Source organism: Molothrus aeneus, chromosome 6 (genome assembly GCF_037042795.1).
Source record: "Molothrus aeneus isolate 106 chromosome 6, BPBGC_Maene_1.0, whole genome shotgun sequence".
In the NCBI taxonomy this organism is placed as follows: domain Eukaryota; kingdom Metazoa; phylum Chordata; class Aves; order Passeriformes; family Icteridae; genus Molothrus; species Molothrus aeneus.
This window is the reverse complement of record NC_089651.1, coordinates 8,070,627-8,087,770: the sequence shown is the minus strand read 5'-3', so window position 1 is coordinate 8,087,770 and position 17,144 is coordinate 8,070,627. Positions and strand designations below refer to the sequence as shown.

Below are 17,144 nucleotides of genomic sequence, written 5' to 3'. Positions count from 1 at the left end.
TTTTGCCAGTTTGTGAAAGCTTTCGCCATTTCACTCATTTATTCTACCTCTCATGTCAGTTCCATTGTTCCATAACAGTTAAGGTTTTACAGCCTCAAAATAATAAACGCATTTTCTGTTCACATTTTACAAGTCTATCCCGCATTGGTTTCACTTTTGAGAAGCAACAATACATGACTTTGAACACCTACTATCACTCACATCAGTGACCAGCAACGCCTAGGCAAGGTTTCTCTAAACAGCAAAGTTTAGCTGAGCAGTGAGTCAGGATTTCCTTCTGCAGTTCCATTTTAGGTTTTTTTTTCTAGAAAGATAGATTCTCTGAGAATATAAAAGAGACTGCAAATGGACAGACAGCAACTTGTACAGACAAGCCAGACAAACAGAGATGCACCACTGAACAAGGTTTAGAGCATCCATGGCAGTGTTTCTCCAGGCATTCCACATCCTGCTGTTGATCTGGAGGACATGATGAAATACGCTTTACTACTCTTTTCATCATTCTGCAACTTTATCCCTCTGTCTTCTACTCAATGAAATGGTTTACAAATATACCAAAATTGACATGAACAGCCCTATTGTGACCCCATTTTGCACTGGTTCCTTCAACTCCTATGTTTCTCCCCCTAATATCACTATGGCCATGATTTCATTTTATTACCAAAGCAACTGTTGCTGCTGTCTAGGACAGCATTTCCATCTTCACCATGTGGACCAGAATACACTGAAGTTGTGTGTCAGGTCTGGTTTATTATTTTAAAAAGCAAATCATGGCTCTAAAGATGAGTAGAAGTAGGCAATAAAGCAGTTTTTTTTCCAGAAAACTGATATTAATGCTTGTGAACTCCAACAATTCCAAAGAAAATGTCACATCTAACTGAATATTTTTGCTCCTGGAAAAAGGTCATCATTTGAAACCAGATCTACAGGGCAGCAAACAATCATTAAGACGCTTTATTGACAATATCCACTCACTGCAAAGTTTCTGCCTGCATACAAATAGATCTTAGCTTTTCCATAGTGTTTTATTGGCAGTGGAAATGCATCAGTACTTTATTGAAAGCAATAAATAATACTGTGATAAAAATAGTTCAAAAGTAGACTGTACATATTGTTACATAATCTGAAAATACACAAAAGATTAATAGAAAAACAGAACAGTAACAATGAATTTCAGTTTTACAAGCAAGTTAAAAGTGGAAAACAATAAGAAAAAAGACATGCTATATATATTGTTGCATAATAAATAATGCACCATCTGAACAGATTCTTGCTGGCTTTTTAATATGCCATTTACAAGTGTCAGATACATTTTCTACTCATACAGTCCAAAATGGCTACAACCATCCAAATGAAAGTCCGGACAAGTCTTTAGAACAAGTTTACAAAACACATAGGATGACTTACATAAGAAAAGTAAGGCCTTTAGTAGAAGATGCACTGCTTTAGTTTTCAGCCCATTGTACCTTCATCTTTGACTACTCATTTGACAGGAGGCTGCAGTGCTTTAGGATTGGTCCATTAAAACTGGTTCCACCAGCATCTTTCCACCAAGAGATTTCAAGCAAAAAGGTCTAGGACAAAAAAAAAAACCTCTCTGTGGCCTGTGGCTCACGACCAGGAATCATTATGAAGTCTGTCTTCCTCAGGGAAGGAAAAGCGAAAATAAAAAGAGTCCTTGGTTTATGGCTTGTTTTGAGTCACTGCGCAGAGGCGCTGCACAAACACAGCAGAGGGTGTGAGCACTGAGGCAATCGCTCCTACAACACGTCCTGCAGGCTGAAGAGCTCCTCCCAGCTTTTCCAACCACTTCTACTTTAAATAAAGAAAAATTGCCACTACTTGACACATCCTCTGTGTGGAAAGGTACAGCTCTGAGGAGAACAACACTCGTGTACCGTCCCTCCTACGTCAACAAAGGCTCACCTGAAAAAAAGCTGGACTTGTTTTCAGATCTAAGCTAAGCGCTCCAAAAGACAAAATATATACTGCTCGGTGTCATGATACTTTTACAAAGGTATTAAAATCCTTTTCACCTTCAGTTTCATTATTAAAAAACAATGATAATTACAGTTACTGCATAATTTACAAAAACCCTATGTTGCTCATAGGGACATATACATACAAGCATTACAGTACATTCAGCTGGAAAGACTAAAATTAGAATAAAAAATCAGCAATGATTTGATTTGTAGACTGAATAGAAACAGAAAAAGTAAGTAACTATATAAATGACAAGTCACATAAATATAAGAAACATTTAGATTCTAAAATATTTTCTCTATAGTACTCATGAATTTATTTGCTAATTAAAAACTCTGTAATAAAATATCTCAAAGTGTCCATTTAACAAGTATTAACAGGTTAAGGGTTCCAAATGTTCAAAATGCTGCATATCACCGGTAGAAATAGTGTGGGTAAACTGCAAAAACAACAAACAAAAACAACACACAAAAAGAAAAGAAAACACAGAAGATTCCATTAGCAGGTTTTAACCACCATTGCATTCCAAGATTGTCAGAAACAGCTCAGCAGTGATGCACTGAATCACTGCCATGCCATGCTGGATATCATTTTATTGTCTCCTGCAATCTCCAGCTGCAATGCAAATAAAGCAATGAGGGCAAATGTTTCTGCCTTGAGGATTTCCATCCCACATCATCTGACTACAGAAAATCCTGAACCAGGGAGGAGGATCTGCGGGAGAGACTTAAAACTTCAGTTTCTTGCAACTAAAAATACTTTAAAGAGAGCTCCTGAGATTATGTATGAACTGACACACTCATGTGGTCTGAGCTGCTACATGCAGGAATTTCCTCTCTCAGCATTTCACATGTAAGAACTCTTTAGAACTCAACTCATACATGCAAAATGGTTCTGAATTTGAGGAAGCAAAGACATGAGTTGGAAGGGATGCTACCAGTAAGAAGAAAGACACTGCAAGCAGAGAAGACAGGCAATTTACAGTCCATGAAAGATATCAGTGAGGGGGAAAGAGCCACTGAGTTGATTTTTTAAAATTCATTGTAGTAAAAGAAAAAAAATCATTTTTGGGCTTGCTTGCAAAATGAGAGAAGTACTGTGCCATGAGAAAATACAGCAGAGGCTGCTGCAGAAAGATTCCAGATCCTGGAGGAAGACAGAACTACAGCTCTTTCACAAGCCAGAATACATGGATTTTGTGTTACAACACATCAACAGCCCTGCTCCCCAAATTGAGGCTGCAGGTAGCTAAATCCAAGCAGCCAGCCCAAGCAATCACAGTGCTATGGAGTGTCCAGGAACTGGGAAACTGCAATTATCCCTGTAACAATTCAGCACTGAAGCATGCTTTAGTGGGACAGCTCTGACCAAGCAAAGACTTTGAGAGATCAACAATCTGAGCTGAAGTATCACACATGGATTACTTTCTTTACATCCCTAATTCATTCTCTTCCCCCCTCCCCACTTCCACTAGCTGTGCTTTATCCAGCCTTTGATTTCAACACTTTCTACAGAGCTGTTTAGCACAGGTCCTTTTTGAAGCTGTTTTAAAAATCTCACAGGAACACAGTTCTGACAAAACCCAGTATTTCAACACTCTGTCTTATTGTAGGAAATAAACTTGGGATTTCCAATATAATGACCTAGCCTGAAAACCTGGACTATTTTCTAAGTGTGTAAAACCACTGTAGGAAAATCCCTGCTGCTTTATTTCATAAATAGCTGCTTCAGTGTTATTCCTATCAGCTTTACTCACCAGGAGAAGGCTTTAACAGGAGTAGGTCCTTACTGTGGCAGAATCCAATCTTTGTGTTCCTGATACACTGCCTATTCCAAGAAGCATGGGAAGACATGCAGAACACAGCATGCATGTTAGTTTTCAAAACAAAAAAAAACCCTCCACAGCAATGGTGATTACAGCTTTGGTACTCACCCAACTCTAAGGTTACAAGTTAGAAAAGCAGAATTTATTTTACAGTTTGCATATTAACCACTTCTTGTTCCACAGGCTAACAAAAAGTATTCTAAAAAAAATCTGCTTGCCAGCTAGCACAGAGAAATTGGCAAAGGTGATTTTCTAAGTTATTTACCACCTTATGTAGTTTTGTAAATGTCTAATATTTGAAAAAGAAAGTGGTTTTACATGGTAAAGGCTTAACCTACTTTCATTTATAGAGTTTTCCACATGAATTTTGGTAAATATTTTGTGCTATTGACAGTACCTAAAATTTAGAAGAGCTTACTGAGAGTAGCATCAGATGCAAAAATTGTTTTTTTTAGCTTTATGAATAAATAAGAGTTTTCAGAACCTGAGGCAACTCCGACAGATTGTGTTCTCACCCTGTCTGTTCCAATAAAAAACATTTCATATTTGTTTCTGTGTGTCTTTTGTAAACTAAATTCAAGTCAAAGTTTATTCTTATGTTGCTACAGTTACGGTTTTTAAACAGACAAGATCCCTCATGTGACAGGTGATCAACCTCCACTTCCAGGTGGGATTTTTGGGGTCTGCTTTTGTTGGTTTGGGATTTTTTTTAACTCATACCTGTGTGTGCACACATATACCCAAAGATCATTAAGCACACAGCAATGAATAAAACAGTGATTTCAACTATGGTCAATACTGAAGTGATCACTGCAGAGGGGGTAATACACCTGTTACTGAAGTTTTACTCATCTCAAAATTATCTGAGGGGGTTTATTCACATCACTTTTGAATGCATTTTATTGCATTTCAGAAGTGGGGTTCATATTGGTCTAATTGCTGCTAATCAGAAATTATGCATTGTGTGATTAAAAGACTCCTATTAAGCTGTCATTTTACTTTCCTAAATTACATTTATTTCTAGCTATGATTCTCATTTTGTTACTCCAGTGATTTAAAAAAAAATTCCACCTCTAGTATAGCTTCCTGAAATGACAAAGCACCCTATGGTTAAACACAGTGTTATAAATACAACCATGCACAAGGCAGATGCTTTTATGCAGCAAAAAGGTCATTTGGACTTAATTCCTCTGGAATCTCAGGCAAAAAAAAAAAAAAAGAACATCATGCTTAAAATTATACAAAATCAATACCATCAATCTGCATCTTCTTTGGCTGCATAGAGGGTGAAGACATTGAGGTTGTAACTCTGAAATTTGCAGGAAGAGTCTCTGCTGATCCAGCAGCTAAACCTCTTATGTCCTTTGGTCTAAACTTCTTTCTCCACGAAGGTGCTCTCCTAAAGCTCTTATCATCATCCTGTCATATTGACAAACAACATTAGCAGTGCAAAAAGTGTTATTGGGGATTGTTACTGACATTAAAAGGATTACTGACAAACTTAAGTAAATGTATCACCACTGAAGAAGGCAATTGTGAGGAAATAAAAAGTAAGTGTATTAAATACTGCATTGCCAAGCAGGGTTTTCCTTAAGCACTTGGGTAAATGAAATTTAATTACTCAAGTGCATTTTCCTTCCCCCATTAATATATCTGCATCTTTCAAGCAATATTCCCACCTCAGAAATAGAATGCTACACTTAGTAAATACGGTTAAATACACTTCCAAAAACATCTTTGGTACATCAGAATGTATTGTGTCAATGCAAATATACCCACTGGGCAGCTCCATTTGCCAGCTTCCCATTTAGAACCAGTTAAATCCTTTCAATGCTCAGATTTATTCCCTTGTACAATTAGGAGATAAGTGTCTATATTATTTGGAGAGATCTTCATGATCAAACTGCCCTGTGCCACTAGAACAGAGCAAACATCTGTTCCCTTAAAGCTCCTTTTGCAGTTAGAAATCTCCAAGGAAAATATTTTAGAAAACCATCAATGCTTTCTGATAGGTTTTAAGACCTTGGTAGAAATGCACATAGGAACAGAGCTGTCAGGAGCTTCCCCTTCCCCTGTCCTCTTCCTCATCCCAGCACCAATGTTTTTGAGACTGGTTTCCTGAGCTGGTTAACCACAGAAGGGTTTAGTCACTTCAGCCTTAATCTGCAACACTTTTGCCTACATGTGCTACCACATCAAATCCCATCAACACCAAAGATGAGGCAGCATGGAGTTAATTAAGGCTCTCCTGGGGAAGTAACACCAGCTTCAATCTGTTCACTGAGCAACCTACAAGATTAAAGATGGAACACTCCTCCGTGATGTTGGTGCACAGAACAGCTTCACACTTAGAGAGTTTTACACTCATTTCAATGCACAATTTGTACAAGAAGATCAGCACAATTTGTACAGTAAGATCACAGCCTGCCCAACAGAAATTACATTGATGTGTAAACAAAGTGGTGGTCATCTGCACCAGTATGAATCAAAACTAACATATGATTTCTTAAAAACCACTCAAAGCTCTTTGAAATACTGCTCTTTAGGATAAAGTGCCTTCCTCTATCACAGCTTGTTCATTGCAATGCTGGTCACTAATTTTCCCATATTTTAGATAAAGAGGATTCAGCCCAAAGTACTGCTATTAGATATTAACCACACGAGCTAGAAAAGCAAACTTGCAAATCTCCCCAATACTTTCATATTCAAAGTCATCTTACCAAAATACACAAACCCTGCTGTAGATTTAGAAACCCTCAGAGACAAGGAGTTTCCAGTTAAAGTTTCTGTCAAAAGCTTGAAGAGGTTCAGGCTAAATTCTTTCAATGAACAGTTCTGGTAAAGTTTCCAGGACCATAAAATGGGTCAACAACTCGAGTAACTTACTTCATCAAGTCTTCTGTCAGTGCCCATAGCAAGGAGGTTATTGAATTCCCTCTCCAGAACAGCACGAGCCTGAAGTTTGTGGTACGAAAGAAATGGAAGTTAATTCCAAAAGATTGGTAATTAGTAACCTATAATGATTTAAAAAAGTTAATAGGACCCAAATTGTTTAGTGCTTTCTTATCAGATTAATAAACATACTCCATACTTGAAAGGTCAGTACTTGAAGAGTTACAATTTAATTTGTAACTTATTAAAAATTTAAGGAAAACTTAACAGCTCTCCTCTATTTGTGATATGCAAGTTCATGACTCTACCTCAAACTTAATTTATTTCAGAGTAAAAACTAGGAAACAACAAAAATGATGAGTTTCACACTACTGTTGTGAAGATGGGCTGTGAAGAAAAGATTCAAACAATTTTTTTCTCAAGCAAATTTACCAATGAGAATTGTTATTAACAACTAGAAAACCATTAGAAAAGCACGATTTTAAGTTTTTGTCCTATGTGACAATGGACAACTTTGCATCCATTTTTAACCTTCCTAGGAGGCCTCAAGTGCCTCATCCTTGGTTACCTGTGTGTTTTGAGTGGGGATTTGCAGCAGCAGAGCCAATGCATTGTAATCAAAGGATTCATCTAAGGCCACAAGCGCGCCATGAACGCCGCTCTCCTGCAGGTTATTGGCGTATTCCTTAAGGCCGATGGACACCACCCAGTGGATCATCCTCTCATTGCTCCACACCAGGACATCTGGGGAGGCAAAAACACAGTGCCAGACTCATTACAACACCACTTCTCTGAACCAAATCATCCAGTCATGAACTGCATGATTGGAGTGCAGTGAAGTGGAAAGTAAACATATTAGAAGTCTGCTGGAAGACATTTCACACTGTAACTTAAATATTCCAAGGAGCAATTCTCTAGATGCAAGAGATGCACCCATTCCATTTGGGAGGTGAAAAACAACCCACCAGCCACAACCCTGGCTCAGTGCTGCCAGTTAGTTGTGACTCCTGGGAATGATCTCAGGCACAATTACCAAGTTAACCACCAAAAGGTTATCAATGATTTGAAAGGAAAGGGAAAGAGCAGGGACAGAACCTTCTAAGCAAGTTTTTAGACTCTGATATCAAAAAATGGTTCTGATATTAAGCAGGGAACAAAATTACTATGGCAAATCTTGGAAAACCATGAATTCCCACCCTAATTTCTCTTACTCCTTCTCTATTCTACAAAAATCATCATGAATCTGGATGATTTAATTACCTAAGTCACTTGGATATTTTTTCATCAACTGCTGGACAATAAAAGTTACCAGCCACAAGCAACAATAAAATTACAATCTATGCAGATGTAAAGTTATGTCAAAACAGGGGGAAAAGAAGAAAATAAGGACACCCCTGCCCCAACATGCTCTTAACTCTCATTCTCCTAAAACATTTTGTTTCAAACTTCAGAGCAGTATGAGTTGCAAAAATGTTCACACATTTGTAGCATAAGTGATTTAATGATGTGGTTTATCATTCAGGGTTCAGGGCCTACATCCAGACACACCTTGTGCATTTAACACTTGATATTTTATAAATGGTTCCATCCTCTAAAGCCTTTTCTTTGTCTATGGATCTTTGAGGCTGATCAGTAAAACCATAGCAGAATCAGACTGAGGTAAAGACAATGCACTAACCCTTAATTTCATTCTGGCTTTCTTCTCTTTTTCTTTCCAGTTCTTTTCGATCATAATTCAGTCTTCGGAGGCACATAATTCCACACTGAAAACTGTTCCTGTTTGGGCCAGAGGGAAAAAAAAAATCAGAAAAAATATTTAGAGATAATGGAAACACTTAACTGTGGGTGAGGTCTCCAGTTTCAGCCTCGTTACCTGTGAAAGCTGTCCACCATTTTCAGCTGCCCACGCAGGTCTTTCTTAGTTAAGTGGTCCAGCATGCGAGCATCCACCAGACATTCCATGAAGTAGCTGCGGTACTGAGGGAGCCCCAGGCTTGGCAACCACTCATTGCCAATCCACTCGTGGTTCATGTCACCATAGGCTAGTGTCTGGTTTGAAAAAAAAAAAAATAAGGGACAAGCTTATCACAATGAGAAAAGAAAAGCTGTTTTAGACAGCATAGTTTAAAGGAATTGCTTATTTGATTCTTAGCCTGTAAAGATAAGCACATCAGAATACTGAATACTACGTGTGTGTTTTCCAAAGAAGTCACCCTCATGGAGGAAAGCAAGTGCAGATATTCATATCAGCAAGTAAAACTGCCTCAATTTATATCAAGAAATAGCATGACAAAATATGCAAGAGATAATAAAATTTTACAGAAAGACTAATCTACATGGTTGGATAGCAAAAGCCATAGAATTTCATTGTGTTGAGATGTTGTAAATTCTCTCTCTCTTGAAAACTAGAGGGGAATCTTATTTTTCATGTGACTTTATAAAGAAAAGATATCAGAAAAATAACTGCAGGCCTTCTTATCTACAGTTAGCTGTTTTCAGAAACTGATAAAACCCTGTTACCAAAGAACAAGTCATTCTAAATGCTAGTCCTTATCCTAAAAGAGATTTTTCTCATTACAATTTTGGTCTGCAAATCACCAGGCATTTTTTTAGAGAAAACATCTATAAAGATAAGAGTTTGTAATCATACATCTAATCCCTCCTTGGGCAACAAAACCCAGGAGCTCCTTTTTTCAAAAGCATAATAATTCAGATTTTTCTGTTAAGAGGCAAAAGCTTTATTTCTCCTCTAAATGAAGCACCTTCCAGAAAGGAGCAAGGCCAAAAGGAAATGCACCTCTCCAAGCCATCACAAGGTGGAGGAGTGACAGAGCTCCTTATTCTGGACTTGTTATCACTGACAGTCAACCAATGAGTAGCTGAGATGTAGTTAATGGGACTTAAACCAGCTTTAAGCTGGAGGGCAGCCAAGAAAGAAGAGCCCACACTGTGCAAAGATATGGATCATGGGTAAATCCCAAGTTACCTTTCTATCCCTGTATAAATACTCAGCTACATCAATGCCTGAGAACACAATTAGGATTTGCTACCACTTTAAGGCAAAACAATCAATCAAGGGGAATTACAGAATTAGTGCATAGAAATCTGCTTAACCATCCAGGCCCAGGGTACCTTGTGGCACACCTGGGATGGTGGCTGGGTTGGACAGGGACATTCTACACAGAGCAGATACTTCTCTTGGAATTCTGGCTTCCTCAGAGAGCCATCCCCCACCAAAACATTAAAATATTTAAATCACATGTATTTCCCAAGTGTGCACTGTAGAGAGATAAGGCTGCAGTTTCCCCCTCTCCCAATCCCCAGGTCACACCCAGAATCATTAAAAGATGCTGGCCTAAAGGAAAAACAGATTGTTTCATGCTCTAATGATTGTGACAGTTTACATACAGTCTGTAATATGAGATAAAGTTTCCAACCTGAGCCCAGCTTCCCTCCTCATCTTCCTGTTAGGTGGTTAGGAAAGCAAAAGAACACACACATATTAGTGGTTAAGTTTAGTAAGGAGGTCAAAGTTAATGGTGCACTGCAAGACTCTAAATCTACTGCATACCAAAAAAAATCTAGATAAACCAAGCATCATGCAATTTAAAAAATTATACACAAGGCACTTATTTTTGTATGAGAAGTTGCAAACCCCATTTACTGATTAAGTTTTCTGGAGAGAAGAAATTTCTGCACCAATAATTCAATTTGTCTATTTGTCAATCAAATCAGAGCTCCATTTACAGATTAGAGTTTTGTTTACAATCTTATCAACATTGATTTTTTTTCTTCCTCCCTTCTGGGAAAAAAGCTATCAAAATGCAGATTGCAAGGTTAAGAGTTAGAAGAAGCAATGATCCAGAATTTTAGTGCATTAATTTGAAGGAAACGAAAAAAAGAAAAAAAAAAAAAGACCAAAAGGTATTTGATTCAAATGCTCAAGAAGTGGAAAAAGCACTCTAAGGAAGAGAAGTGGCAACACTGTAAACTAACCGTTTGTTGTGTGGCTGTAAGATTTTCCATCTCTTCATGTGTTACCCAGACATTTCCCGTGGTCTAACATGAGCCCACAGGGAATCAATCCCATCCAGTGAAAGGAAAGCAGTAACAAAGAGGAGAGGTTGCAGAACAGATAAGCAATCGGTACATGTAAGGAGCAGGCATGGGCAAAGCAATGGTCTCTTAGGTCAGCTACAGCTACTGACAGTCATGGCATGCAATAAAAGCCTGTTCACAGGGATCAACTTCTTTCACAGATATTAACAAAACTGAGCAGCAGAAACAGCTGACAGGATTTCATTAATGGTTAAACACTCAGCTCTGCTCAAATCCAAAAAATACATTTGTAGCCTAGCACATAGCCCCAGGAATAACTTTAGACTGCAGAGCAGACAGACTCATGAGAGAAAATTCCCACTACGTGCCTAAATTTACTAGAGAGAGACAGGTGCCTCCTAGATCATGTAGCCTGAATTATTTGGAGTTAATGGCTTTACAGCTACATTAAAAGAGCCTCCAACTATCCTACAAATTTCTGTACACACTTGTAGACTTCGTCTGTATTTTAAATTCTCTGGAGGCCAAAATAACACATACTCTAAATACTTTGGATGGCATACTTAGACTGAAATAAATTTCTTTATTCCTCGAGAAAGAAAATTGCAGTTATTCCTTTAGTTAATTTCCATGAAAGGAAGGAACGGCCTACATTTAAATAATGCGTTCCTTTCCAGAAATTCTTAACACAGGTTCAGTTCTAAGTTTACAGTCAAACATGGGGAAATTCTAGGTGTTTATTGCTGCACAAGTAAGTTTCCTTACCGTCCTTGAGGTGGGAGGGGCAGAGGGGCTGGTTAGGGACATGATTTCCTGGATGGCCAGGCGGAGCTTGAGCCTGTGCAGGGGATTGCTGATGCCAATTTCCCGCTGGATTTCCGTGTCAGACAGGGCTGACATGATAGCACCGCTTTTCACATTGGCTCGGCAGGCAGCCACGTACCAGGCTGGCATCCCCACCCACAGCTGCAACACAGACAAGGGAGTGAACAGGATGTGGAAAACATTCCTGCCTCCAAACACACACAGTCTTTACAAGTCTGTACGTTGAGGGGGTTTTTTATTCATTTTGGGAGGAGCACTCACCTCCAGCCACACCACCACAGTGGGCCCATCCCACTGTGCAAAAGGCAAACCTTGTCTTCTGGCTTCCTCCAGCAACTCGTGCCTACAATTACAGAAATAGTCATTAGTTATAATAATGGATGCTACAATTCCAGCACTGCACTCACTTCACTATCTTCTTTCCAATAATTAACTCATTCCTTTCCCAGCCAGCCTTATATGACACACCTCCTCAGGCAGGTACAGCAGATGTACAGGGACTATGTAGGGATGAAAGCTGAGCTGGGCAGGAAATCTGAGAGCAGCAGAGACATGGATCTTGCCTTTCAGAACCCAGTTTCTGAAGTCACTACTGACACTCCCAGCCCAAAGTGAAGATGTCAGGCTTATTTGGCAATGAGATTCTCAGCTGCTCAGTTTTCTGCGCAGCAAAGCTGAACCAAAGCAGTCATTTCTCCTCAGCGTGTGCAGATTTGAAGCCTGTGGCCACACATGAGCACATCAGACACGCCTGTCCATCATGCTGTCAGGGCTGGACACTGGGACAGTGACCATTCCACTGGTGAACATCAGCCTGTCAGAACGTCTGGCACAGCTTCACACAACCAGAGCTGTGTTTGGCAATTCTATCCTGACAGGCTGTGTACTGAAACTCAGCTTTCATCTCCCCTGATGACACCATTTCCTTTGTTGTGCTGAAACAGAAGCGCCTGAAATTTCATATTGACAATTCAGCTCCCAGAGACAATGGAAGCTCACAAGGTCCCTATAAATAGCTGCAAAAAATGTTTAATAAAACAAAGGACAAAAACTAGTGCTGTGGGTATAAGCATGCAATGCTGCTTGGATATGCCTGGCTGAAAACATGGAGAAAGACTTAAAAAATCATTTTTACACTGCCTTTGAAAGCCAGTTATATATGGTTAAATCTCCACTCATTCTCCTTTGAAAAGCTGAAAAAACAACTGCACCTAATTAGACTGATTTTACTGTTCTTTATTCATGCCTGCAAGTGTAGAATTAAGAATGCAGCAATATTACAGAGTCAAGACCTTACATTATGTATTTACCATTTCCTCACTATTTCAATCAAATAAAATCTCCTTGCCTTTTGAACTGTGTCAGTGGATAGATCTAAGATAATAACAGTTTTAGAAGTTATAGGTATTAAAATACACAAGGCACCTTGAAGAGTGATTACTGACAGACAAGGAGTAGTTTTGCTGCTCCTACAAAATGGAAATGCAGCATTCAGCTCCTTTAGACATATTTGAGATCCTTATGTTATACTGGTAGGTAACTAAATATTAAAAAGCAATAATGAAGCAATAAATATACTAGCAACTGCTTTATCAAGAGATAGCACTTTTTCACCTGCACACCAATAAATTCCTATTGCTCTGGAAGAACCTCCCAGTAATTTGTGCTAATTAAATGTGCTTTCCAGGAATGGGAAAGGGGAGGAAGGAAGGCACTGCCAGACAACTGGTTACAAATAATCATTCAGGTACCATTTTGGGACCATCCATTAAGGTGGAACAGTGTTCAGCAGTCAGCAGCTGAATTTCCCTACCAAAAAAGACTGTAAAAGCTTAGATATATTTGTACATTTCAAAAAGACATATTTCTGAATGTGGAATAAAGGATCAGCTATTTCCCTGCTACTGTGGAACACATTACATTCATTCCACAATTCATTAACCCTGAACACATTTCGTTCTGCTTCTCTTTGTTGTTTAAAGATTTAAAAATTAGAAAAATAAATTAATAAGATCATATGAAACACTGTTTGGTAAGAAAAGAATAATGTGCTTAATACTGTATTTGCCAGAAAGGAACACAAAGTTTCTTCCAAGTACTTTAGCTTCCAAATTAGTGCCTATGCCTTCCTTTTTAGTGGTTGTATTGTGTGGAGTTCAGAGAGTATCAGTGTCATTTCTGGCAGTTCTACAAGTCTCGTGGTATACTTCATGGTAACCATGAACCAGTGAATCCTTTGGAGTAGAATACAAGGAATACATCAAAAATGTAAGGAGAGGTTATGATGCCAACTTGAAACTCATGGTGTAATGTAGGAAGAAAATAATTGTGTGATGGAGGAAAACACATAAAAATAAAAACAAACAAAGAAAAATGTTTATGAGATAAGTTTATGCAGAAATTATTCAATGGATCCAAAGAGGAAAGCAACCATGAAGCGGAAAATTAATTGCAGAATTAGTTCATATGCAGTGAGAGATAAACTTGCTTGCACAGGAAATCCTTAACCCCAAAACTCAAGATGCAGCCCAGGCACAAAACATCTCATAGGAAGAATTCAGAAGCAGCTGCTGTTTCATCTGCAAATGATGCATTGATGTTTTCTTCCTATAGCAGAGAAGTTCTCTTTTTCCACTATTCCCTTCAAACTCCACCAAGACACTCACTGCATTCCAGTAAAATGTGATCAGATCCCTGAGAGATCACAACTGAGTCTAACAGCCCAACCATTATTTCTATCAGTTAGGAAATGGATGCCAAATCCAGAATCTTTGTGAGGAAAAAAATACTGCAGTGGTGTCAGCAGCGTTAACAGCTGGTACAAACCTGGCCCTGTGAAGGATAAAAGAGTGCCAAAAGAGTAGCTGGCTACTGAAATAATTCCTGGGTGACAAAACCAAGGGAGAGACATCTGGAGACTTAATAAAAAACCTGGCTGAGCTTCCCTTGGAAGAGGAGCCCAAGCATGCTGCTGCAAGGGGGGAAGGCTCGCTGTTAAGACACTTTCCAGAGGCATCTCACAGCAGCTGGGGAGGACAAAAGTTGTGGTCACAGGGAGTGAGAAATGATGACAAAGCTGCAGGTGGTGCCTGGTGCAGCAGAGAGTGCACAGGACCCTCCAGAGACCGTGTGAAGGGCTCCTGGCAGGAGAGCACACGCTCACCACACAAGGAAAATAAAGCAGCCTGGATCACTTGGCCACTGGATTAGGACAGCATGGGAATGGATACATGGAGAGCTCACAGCCAGAGGGGAATGCTGCATCCCAGATTTCTTGGACAGAACTGAAGAGGATTGATTTGGAAGAAGTTCAGAAACAGTAAACACTGCAGTGTGGGGAAGGGAGTGATAGTGATGGAAGTGACAGAGCTTCAGGGTGTAAAAACTGAGAAGCAACAGTTGTAAAACATGAGATGGAAATAGGCAGAGCATCAGGGGAAAGTTAATATCCTTGTTCTAGACTGAGTTTGGGGATGTAGTAAGTGTTTTGTGTGTGAGAGTTCTCTTAAATTTAGGGTTGCCTTCCTTTTTGGTGAATACAGTACTAAGTTGGTGGTGCTGTAGCCAGAAAAGCACAAACACAGTTGTGGCAAACAATGTCACTACCACAGCTCACACAGGAGATGAACACAGCACTATGAATCACTTAGGTTTAGTAAACACCAAACAACACTTTTACAGAAATACATCTACCTTGGAGACACAAATACTTACTATTGCTAAGCAACTTTCAAATCCCAGATTACAAAACTCATCTAAGAGGGTTTAATATTTGCACTATAAAAGCTCACACCATGCAAATTTAGACAAGACACCAAACTAGGTGACACTGGATTTATTTCAGCAACACATTTTCATAATATATTCTTTTGAATCTAGTATTTCCTCTTATGATCAGACTTTTTTGAAGAAAGGATAGAGGTTTTAATATATTGCTAAAAAATCCAAACTAGTTTTATCATACTTGCACAACAATCCTAATAAAAACAAATACAAACTTACCCTGATTTTGCACTACCACATCAAATGGTAAACAAAAGGAAAATAAAATAATGAAAGACAAATATAAAACTAGGATTAAACTGAACTCAAAGGCATACAAAACCAGACAAATAATGTGTACTCTAATTTAATTCTGTAACTATAAATACATTTTTGTTAGCAGAGACTGAACACTGCCCTCAGCCTGTTTGTGCACAAGCAAGCAGAAATCAGAAAGATAAATGAGCAAATAGGGATTAGAGACAGCTATAAATAGAATGAGCTCTCGTTGTTCCAAGCATTCAGGTAGCTGGAATTCTTTTTGCTGAATGCAAGGTTTTGTAAGCAAACAGCCAGTCAGAATTTGTTTTAACCCACCCTCCTCCAATATTAGAGTGAAAAGCAATTCAGAGCAGCTCTACCACTTTTTCTTTTTGATAAGGAGCATCTCAAGAAGGCAGCAAGGGATCTTTGACCCCTTGTGATAATATTGCTTCCCATTTTCAGAACACCCCTCAGGATTCTGAACAATGGCATGACAGCATCTTACTTGGGATTTTCACATGATAGATCTAGTTTTAATTTCATTGAGTGGTAGAAAACAGAAGGTTCCAGGGAGACCCTAAAGCTCCCTTCAGTACCTAAAGTGGCTGTGGAAGAGATAGAGAGGGGCTTTGGAAGAGCTAAGGAAGGCAATTCCAAACTAAAAGTTTTCATCTGTTTAATAGAGACAGCTGCCGTTTAAGCAATCTGCAACACGCGGCCATAAATTATACTTTAAGTAATACCAGCACATTTTTGAAAAGCAGAGTGTTTACAAGAAAAGCCATGATTTATCTGCAACTGCACTTCTTGCATTTCTTAAAGCAAGACAGTATGGATTGTTTCACTTGAGAATGAAACTTGTGGCTGGTATTGAGAAATACCTATATTGCTCAAAGAACAGACCTTACCACTCCTTAGATATGACCAGACTAAAACTATTTATTCAACCAAGATGTGGTATGACTTTAAAGCACTGTAGAAAAGGGAAAATACCAGATCATAATAATATATGATTGCCTTCAGAGCAGCAGTCTGAAGAAAAACAGCTGAGCCTTCTGTTATCCAAACAAACCCACATTCCATTCTGACTTTTCAAACCAACATGCTGCTGGTTTTCATTAGCAGCCGCCAGGCATTATTCTTATTAGTTAATAGAACTTAGGTACTGCAAGAAATCCCTCTCAAAGGAAAAATTAGCACCCTTTCTTTTCAACATTTACTGTCTGTCTTCAGAATGCAAGGAAAGTCTGACCTTCACCAGTTTTTTGACAGCTGAACAGAACAGAAGCAGCAGAAGTTTAAGGTATATGGCTCAGCACTGCAGGAAAACATGCAAGGAATGCCTGATCCTACTTATATAAATATGAGTGTTTCCTGTATTCCCATAAAAGCATCAAGTCAGGGTTTTTACCAGTAGCAATATCTCTTTTTCACCTATGATTAGTCTTTGCTTCATCTGTTCCAAGTCTGGAAACAACAAAGCATGCAAACAGACACTCCAAAGGTAAGCAGTAATCTAAAGATTTTCTGGGAC

The 17,144-nt window shown here is 38.8% G+C and overlaps 1 protein-coding gene across 4 annotated transcripts in view; it reads right to left on the bottom strand.

The window, feature by feature from the left end:
* PPFIA1 (PTPRF interacting protein alpha 1) overlaps positions 1-17,144 on the bottom strand; it is a 53,626-nt gene continuing 36,482 nt past the window's right edge. For 3 of the 4 annotated variants that reach the window (XM_066551258.1, XM_066551259.1, XM_066551260.1), the window contains 11 exons: positions 11,846-11,927; positions 11,525-11,725; positions 10,697-10,759; positions 10,138-10,164; positions 8,574-8,749; positions 8,379-8,476; positions 7,269-7,444; positions 6,695-6,763; positions 5,062-5,227; positions 3,740-3,810; positions 1-2,422 (listed from right to left, as the gene is read on the bottom strand). In XM_066551258.1, coding sequence (XP_066407355.1) covers positions 3,752-3,810; positions 5,062-5,227; positions 6,695-6,763; positions 7,269-7,444; positions 8,379-8,476; positions 8,574-8,749; positions 10,138-10,164; positions 10,697-10,759; positions 11,525-11,725; positions 11,846-11,927 — 1,117 coding nt within the window. In that variant the 3' untranslated portion in view covers positions 1-2,422; positions 3,740-3,751. The remainder of the gene's footprint in view (positions 2,423-3,739; positions 3,811-5,061; positions 5,228-6,694; positions 6,764-7,268; positions 7,445-8,378; positions 8,477-8,573; positions 8,750-10,137; positions 10,165-10,696; positions 10,760-11,524; positions 11,726-11,845; positions 11,928-17,144) is intronic. The other variant, XM_066551261.1, reaches the window with a different exon arrangement.